Genomic DNA, 9,118 nt, shown 5'->3' with positions numbered 1-9,118 from the left:
ACTGTGGGGCGGCAGCCACGAGGCCAGATGTGGAACAGACCCGTCGTTTTATTGAGCGTGTTTCTCCGCCTGGAGATTTAGTCGGTACACGTGCCATCACATGATCTACAGCGCCTGCTCCTCTGAGGGGTCTCCCAGCGCCTGTGCAGAGTACTCTACCCTGCCACTGCTGCCAACGTGATTGGCAGCTGAGAGTCACCTCCGACCCCGGGCAGTCTGCCGAGTGTGTGATCTGCTTGTCAGTGTTGTTTTCTACATGATCTACTGAGCGCGCTCAGTCGCTCACATCCACAAAGCCGAAGCCCTGGAGTCCAGATGCGAGCGGTTCTGTCGCTGGTAGACCCATTAGGGATGTTGTTGGTAGCCTGAACACACAGGCCCGCCTCCCTGCAGACCATAACAAAGCAGTTCCTTTCCAACCGGAGGCATTGAACAAGTTGTTGCCGTTTCCTCTCGCTGATGCATCAAACACCCCTGGATAGGAATGAAATCAGAGCCGGATGAAAGAGTCACATCAGTCGGTGCTCTGAAATTGATTTCATGATGGACTAGTTGGTTCCGTGGGTAGTTACATATCAGTGGTATGGAAATGCAACCCCGCGCCCGGACACAGCTTGAAGCCCGTTTTTTGGTAGTTTCAACAATTTACAATCTCTTTTTTAGTTGTCATTGTATTATTTTCCCTCCCACGTCCCCGGTTGCCTTGTCCTCAAGATGTGATGTCAGAGGCACGGCTGCTTACAGAGCGTAGCGGAGCGGTTGTGAAGTAGTGAAGTCCAATCAGTGGTGAAGTGTTTATCCCCCCCACCCCCCCACCCCCCCGCCGCCGCCGCCCCCCCGCTACTTCTCGTCGTCGTCGTGGTAGCCGGAGTGCGGCTGGGACGGCGGCGCTCCAGGCTTGTTGATTTGTTTATGATTTGTTTCCGCTTGTTAACAGAAGTGCTCATGAATTCATAATCATTCCTCCTCTCTCTCTCTCTCTCTCTCTCTCTCTCGCTCTCTCTCTCTCTCTCTCTCGCTCTCTCTCTCTCTCTTAATGTCTTCCCCTCTCTCTGCGTCTCGTTCTGGAAGCAGGTGTAAGATTCGACAAGGCTGGTCAGCTCCGATACGGATGGCGTCAGCGGCGATGGAGCCGGCTAAGCTTCTGTGGTTTCGTGTCAGTGTGGAACAGGTTTTGATTAGTGCTGTGATGATTTTTTCGAAAATCTGCTGTTGGACTGAAACCAATAAGTTGATGCGTGATGCTCAGGAGGTTTACAGCAGAGGGGGGGATTTTAATTTTCGTTTCTGGGGCAAAAATGACAGAAAACAGATTAGAGAGATCAGGCAAAACTTTTGGTGTGGTTGAAAGGTAGCGGCGTAGGCCTGGTAAGAAAAACATTAATTTGACGGAAAGAACTTAAGAGTACATTGGCATGTTGACCATTAGTGCTATCACAAAGGCACCAGCTACATCTCTCTGACTCTCTCTCTTCAGTTATCTGATCGTAAGTTTGCCATTCAGCACACAACATCTTTTACTTTCTCGGCTCAGCCTTTACAGAGGAGTGATAACATATCACTTGATCTTTTTGTGATTGTATTGTTTTATAAAGCGGCCGTAGTCTGACTAAGATAATAGCGTAGCCTATTGGCCAATTTTCCTTTCATCCCTATTGAGATTGCACCCGAAACAGCGTTACACGGTGATACAAGGAGAAGGTGCTATTTGAGGACATGAGATGATTTCTTTTGGGCATAAAACTCCCATGAGAAGGGTATTAATCTCCCCTCCCTCCTCCTTGCCTGGGTGGGTTTATGGCTAGGTGTATGTGAAGGTGATATTTCTGCTGGTCGACTTGACGTAGGTACTCTGGGGAGGCTGTGGGATTCCACTGTCCCCACAGTAGGAGCACTGTGTGGTTACTGTAGATCAACATCATTAAAGGTCCCTTCTCAGAGACGGGGGGAGATGGGCGGCTGTAGAATGGAACGTAGAATTCTATTTCAGTGTGTTTCTAAGATACTGAGTCATTTGTTTAATGTGACAGATGCACATCGTGAGATAATGTTTACAGTATATATATATATATATATATATATATATATATATATATATATATATATATATATATATATATATAAACATGTTGTGCATCTGTCACATTAAACAAATGACTCAGTGTCTTATATATATATATATATATATACATTGTATACAGCCCTTACTGTATATTTGCTCAGCATTTTGGGTACAGTAACTAGTTGATAAATTGAAGTAAACGGAACAGCTACTGTTTGTCCTCAATAGCATGTTAGCATAGCACTCACTACCGATCTTCCGCTGTAGATTGAAAACCCATCTCTTCAGGCTACATCTTAACAGTCCTTCCTAAGACCTCTTCACCCCCACTACCCTCCCTGTACTAACCCTAACCCCAACCCTTGAGACCTCTTCACCCCCACTACCCTCCCTGTACAAGTTCTCTCCTGTTAATAAATAAAAATAAATAAATAATATATATATGCCTTCTGGCATTACGACTGCCAATGGCCCCTGGTGTGAGCATTGATTACTTTGTCTTATGATGACTGATGGATAGATGATTCACTTACTTAAACAAATGTATTTGTTGTAAGTCGCTTTGGATAAAGGCGTCTGCTAAATGCCATCAATGTAAATGTAAATGTAAATGCACTCTACTGAGCATGTTAGCATAGCCCTCTACTGAGCATGTTAGCATAGCCCTCTACTGAGCATGTTAGCATAGCCCTCTACTGAGCATGTTAGCATAGCCCTCTACTGAGCATGTTAGCATAGCACTCTACTGAGCATGTTAGCATAGCCCTCTACTGAGCATGTTAGCATAGCCCTCTACTGAGCATGTTAGCATAGCCCTCTACTGAGCATGTTAGCATAGCACTCTACTGAGCATGTTAGCATAGCCCTCTACTGAGCATGTTAGCATAGCCCTGTACTGAGCATGTTAGCATAGCCCTCTACTGAGCATGTTAGCATAGCCCTGTACTGAGCATGTTAGCATAGCCCTCTACTGAGCATGTTAGCATAGCCCTGTACTGAGCATGTTAGCATAGCCCTGTACTGTGGCTCTCTGCCTGCGGCCTCTGATAGAGGTTATCCATCCTGCACAACTGTCTTTTCCAATCTGTTTATATTTCAACCATAGCTTCTTATACTGCCAATAGCACAATCGAACTTCAGATGCAGCTGTCATAACAACACTGACAGCACATAAGTCACCAACTAGCCCGTTTCAGTTAGAAGTGCTGCCCAGCTCCTCAGACCAGCCTGGCTAATGCCACAGCCCAGCCCTGGCACAGATCAATGCTGCTTCAAGCCTCGCACGTTCCCAATAATTGGAACAAACATGGCGGGAGGGATGTTTGGAGCCAACGGCGCTATTGACTTCAGATGTTTTATATCCCTTTTATCAGCGGGGAAGGGAAGGGAAGGGAAGGTATACTTGGCAGGTGCAACACAGGCATGCTTTTTAATCCTGATTACGATAATCCATCATTAAAAGATATGCCAAGAGAGGTTCTCGTCTGCTGGATTCTGCCGCCGTTGAGCAATTTGTTCAATCGAAATAATCCCTGTGTAGATGAATGGTTGAGATGACATCACTCCAACAGTCAGGCCTTTTTGCCCCTTCGCAAATATGGACTTTCTTTCAAAAAATCCCAAAATTAAAAGTAAGAGGAGGAATTGGACGCTATGGTACATTATGCTACGCTATGCAACGCTATGCTATGCTACATAATGCTACGCTACGTATATTCCTGATTGACTGGGGGAGGCCAGTCCTTCTGGTTCCCTCCGCCACCCTGTGACCTCATCCTCCTCACACATCTTCCAGTGATTGCACCCAACAGATGCTATTCGCTGTAATTAACACGGCAACCCTGTTGAATTTACACATTTTGCCATTGTTGTGTTGCCTGATGGTGTGTCTGGTCATTACAGATGAGAGCCGGCTGCTGTCATTTACTCTGCTTCTGCAGGAGCGCATTTAGCCTGTTTCTGTGGGTGCACTTAAATGTAATGGGATCGAATAATCAGTGCCCATGTTGATTTTCAACACTGACCTGCTCTGGTGGAGGGTCTGTTGGGGGTTGTGGTTCATTGGTTTTCCATTCTGGAGTGTGGATGTGATATTATGCTTGATTAGTGGCCTGGTACAGCTGCATGTTTGTTTTCGGGTTTTTTTTCTGTTTGGCAAACAGTCTCCGACCACAAATAGTGTTTTTAATGTCATGTATGTCCACGTCCCTTACCATCTGTGGTGCAGAGCCAGTTGTGCCCTGCACAGAGTCCCACGTGAATGGGACAGATAGTCACAGTCTAATGTCATCCGTTTAGATGGGGCCTGTTTTTCACATTCATTTGGGATTGAGGCATCAAAATAACTGGACGTACACAACAGATGCTATGGACTCCTATCGACATTAGACACACTTGCTGCTCTGAACATGTGTGACAAAACAGATTTTAGAGTGAATCATAAATCTGTAATGCTGCAGTTCCTGTGTCATTATTCCAGTATTTCAAAGCTCCAGCTATCTATTTTGTCCACCTGATTAGAATGTTGTCCTTCTGTGCCTTTCTGCCAATGCTTTTCAACTCCCTATTTACTGAAGAAATATAATTAAAAACACTTTGGGTCTTCTCAGCCTTATTTCTGTAAATACTAGAATAAACAGAGTTGAATAAATGGGAAAAGCTCCAGGCGTAATTCAAACATAGACCGAGGGAGAGAGAGAGGGACTTAACTGTGATATATATTTTTTCTTCTTCTATAGGCTACTGGCTTTTACTGGCTTTTGTGTTGAGGTAGATGTGTTGAGTCTTCGGGGTGCGTAGGTGTGTGATTTTCTCTGCTCCTGACTCATAATTTGCGTTGAAGAGTGGGTCCCGCAATGTGCTTTTGTTTAGGGTTTTTCGGATGAAAAAGGCGTGGGAAAGAAGAGGGGGAGGAAAACCTGGCTGGACTTACTCACTCACTCACTCTCTCACTCACTCACTCACTCTCTCACTCACTCTCTCCCTCTCTCTCTCACTCTCTCTCTCACTCACTCACTCACTCTCTCCCTCTCTCTCTCACTCTCTCACTCTCAACACGCCACTGTCTTCTCAGCGCTGCAAACACATCTCTTATCAGACTGAGATATTCTCTACAGCCGTCTGGCACATCGCCTGTTTACTCTTGCACTACGCAACTCGTCATTTCTAATAAAAATAAATTTTGTGTTTTTTAATGTGCAGTGGAACATTCTCCCTGTGTTGCTCAATGACTACGGAGCATTGTTAATGGAACATTCTCCCTGTGTTGCTCAATGACTACGGAGCATTGTTAATGGAACGTTCTCCCTGTGTTGCTCAATGACTACGGAGCATTGTTAATGGAACGTTCTCCCTGTGTTGCTCAACGACTACGGAGCATTGTTAATGGAACGTTCTCCCTGTGTTGCTCAACGACTACGGAGCATTGTTAATGGAACATTCTCCCTGTGTTGCTCAACGACTACAGAGCATTGTTAATGGTTGATGGTGGCTGGCTTTGTATTACGGGACTTTCCTCCTTCAAAATGGTTGGCACTGCAAGATCAATCGGTTGGAAATAAAGACAGATACGAGATCAAAATGATGGAGAGAGAGAGAGAGAGAGAGAGAGAGAGAGAGAGAGAGAGAGGGAGAGAGAGAGGGAGAGAGAGAGGGAGAGAGAGAGGGAGAGACAGAGAGAGAGAGAGGGAGAGAGAGAGGGAGAGAGAGAGAGAGACAGAGAGAGAGAGAGAGAGAGAGAGAGAGAGAGAGAGAGAGAGAGAAGAAGTTGAATCTTGGACCGTGGCCGTGGACAGGAGAAGAGAGATGCTAAACAGACGATTGGTTTAGGATCCTGCTGTTCTTCTGCCACCCAGGCAATCTCACACCAGTTTGATCTCCATACCCTCTCTCTCTCTCTCTCTCTCTCTCTCTCTTTCTCTCTCTCTCTCTCTCTCTCTCTCTCTCTCTTTCTCTCTCTCTCTCTCTCTTTCTCTCTCTCTCTCTCTCTCTCTCTCTCTCTCTCTCTCTTTCTCTCTCTCTCTCTCTTTCTGCATTTTTCTCTCTCTCTCGTTTTTTTCTATATTTCTTTTACTCACTGTGCATAATATATCATGAATGTTTCCATGTGATGAATTTTTTTCATCACATGACTCCTCTTAAGAAGCAGCCGTACATTTCCCTCCTGGGGCTCCTTCTATTGTAGGTCTGTTAGGATATACAACATGTGTTCCTGGCAGGCAATCCTAATGGCATAGTGAAATACATGGCTGGTTGCATGGAAGATGTACATGTGTGCGGATCTGCGTGAGTGTGTGCTTGCACATGTGCGTGTGTGTGAGTTTCTAAAAATGTGTCTCTTTTTGACATTGTTAATCATATCATAAAGACTTCTTCCACAATGTCAGCACATTGGTCCGTGCCTACAGCCCAACATCCATGAGCTCCTGCTTTGATGGGAATGAATCGTCTGGCAGCAAACCCAGCCATATTTATAGGGTAGCCTGACACATTTTCACAGGGAGGAATTGGGCACAGATGGCTGAGCTGTAATCTCTCTCAGTATGGTATTAATCATCCTGTATGTGGACCCAGTAATATGACTCATACATAGAGGTCATCATGGGGGTAGCCCAGAGAGATGGACCACTTAGAACAGGGAGAAATGTTCTACCTCTGTGAGGTAGCCTTGACTCGTTCCACTGAAGGTCTGTCAAGTCTTTGGCTTTGAGCGTAATCCAAGCACATTGTCAAAGGGTTTCTATGTCTGGTTGGAAGCATCCGGTTTGATAAATTATTCTTTTTTTTTTTTTTTTTTTTTTTTATCAAACCAAAATGATCAAATGTAATTTTTCCCAGTGATTCCCAGTGGTTTTCCGTGTACTGTAATGCAACACGTTTCTGCATGTTGAGAGGGCCCATTCTGACGTGTGATCTAATTATATGTGATGTCAAAAGCGGTGTGATGCTCATGAATTTGTCATAAGGTTTCTGCTACATAAGTTCAGAATATTGATTATGGAGAATAGTTGAGCAATCACGTGTGAAAATGAATTCAAATTAAATGGGAAATGTTCTGCTTGTTCTGGCACCACTGTCCGTACCACGGTCTTCTCTTTCCCAAGACGAAAACCCAGGGCTGCCTTCCCGTGAACTCTCACAAACTTCAGTTTAGTTTTTATTTACTTGCTGCTTTTCTGCCTTGGTTTTGTCTCCTGTCTTTGATGTGATTGTATTTTCCTCAAGGCCTCGTGAGCCCACTCCAGAGTTGTTGTACTCGGTGGGACTAAAACCCATTTCTCCGTGTTCTTTCCTCCTTGTTTCCACAGTTACACTCTGAGAGTGGTGGGCAACGGGATTAAGGCTCAGACTGCAAATCCTGAAGTGAAAGTGAAGGAAGCGGACCCGGTGATAAATCAGATCATCGATAAACTGAAGCACATCAATCAGGTGAAGATCCCAGTACACAAACACACACACGCGCACACACGCACACACACACATACACACACACACACACACACACACACACACACACACACACACACACACACGCGCGCACACACACACACACACACACACACACACACACACACACACACACACACACACACGGGAGAGGGGATGGAACAGATAGACCATGTTCTCATTCTCTGGCTGTAACACATCTCATGCATTTTACAGTGGGGATGAAGTTTTAAGAGGGATGAAGTTTTAAGAGGTACTGTATGAACAAACTGTCCTCATGCTGTGTGATAGCACCACTTTGACAAGGAATTCCACTTGAGAGCTCTCACAGTATGAACAAGGCCTACGTCTCCCAGCAGGCATCTCAAACAGGGCAATCAGAAGTCAAAGTCAAACAGAGGTATTGTCATAAAGAATGCACTCTGAAACACTCCCTAACTTAGTTGTATAAGTTAGTTTCTAATCGAAGTCCAACTCAAAGTCCAACACGTCTCAAGGTGGATTCTGCATTATTCTATATTATTATTATTATTATTATTATTATTATTATTATTATTAATAATAAACTTTCAGGTTCTTGCTTTTGAAGGCGATTAATGTTTGAAGTAGTTCTAAAAACGAATAAACAAACATGTAATTTGCTCAGACTGTCATAAAGCTCTGATTTAGTTTGAAAGCTAAACCTCAAAAGCTCAGATCCGGCTTTAATGTCGTTCCCCTGATTAATTCAATTGAAGGGAAATTAGTTTCCGTCCTTTTTCATGTGACTGGTAAGTAACAGGTAATGTGTGTAGTGGTCTCCACAAAGCATCAACAAAGCCCTCCAGGGGACGGAGAAATCAATGAATACATATTTAGAAATCCATTTGGGCTGCTTTGTGTATGCTGGTGTTCATGTAATCCACGTCCCGCCCTTTGGCGAAATCGATGTTGTTTTACCATCACCAGGTTTGGCACAGCTTGTGCTGTTGCAGCTTTATTTGATCCACACATCCTCCCTGGATAATCAGGTTAGGCAAGCTGATGGGAACCTGTTTCTCTACGGTGTTTCCAACGGCCCCTAGATGTCTGAACGTTTATTAGAACCATTTGTAATGAATACGTTTTATTTCATTTATTTAACCTTTATTTTAGCAGGGAGTCCCATTGAGACCAAGGTCTCTTTTACAAGGGAGCCTTGCATACAAACAGTTTACAATAATACATAATACACATACACAATTACAGCTAAAAACACAATAAAACACAATCAAGAATTTTAACAAAGAGGTCCTCAATCAAAAGTTTAAACTGCCCCAGCGGCACCAGAGCAACCAGCTGAAACGTTCTCTGCAGATTGTTCCAGCAGTGAGGAGCACCACAACTAAAAACGGATTTACCCGAGGAACCTCAAGAGTTAACCACCTCTGAGAACGAGTTAGGTAATTGATGTTCTTAAATTTCAATAATGAGGTTAGGTAGGCTGGTACACATACATGATACTTGAATTCCTTGTCACAAAACTCTTGTTTAGAAAATGTAAAAAGCCACACACATACTAAAAGCTATCACTGTACCATGATGCAACAGGGCTTTGCGGACCACCTAAAGACCCTCTCATCAGAGCCACAC

The 9,118-nt window shown here is 44.3% G+C and overlaps 1 protein-coding gene across 1 annotated transcript in view; it reads left to right on the top strand.

The window, feature by feature from the left end:
• gpc5a (glypican 5a) overlaps positions 1–9,118 on the top strand; it is a 113,988-nt gene that overhangs the window by 58,003 nt on the left and 46,867 nt on the right. Inside the window, exon 6 of the mRNA XM_083691606.1 lies at positions 7,369–7,489. Within this exon, the coding sequence (XP_083547732.1) occupies positions 7,369–7,489 (121 nt within the window). The remainder of the gene's footprint in view (positions 1–7,368; positions 7,490–9,118) is intronic.

The sequence above is a fragment of the Argentina silus genome (genome assembly GCF_951799395.1).
Source record: "Argentina silus genome assembly, chromosome: 19".
NCBI classification, from domain to species: domain Eukaryota; kingdom Metazoa; phylum Chordata; class Actinopteri; order Argentiniformes; family Argentinidae; genus Argentina; species Argentina silus.
Note: the sequence above shows the minus strand (reverse complement) of the source record. Positions and strands in the feature narration are given on the sequence as shown.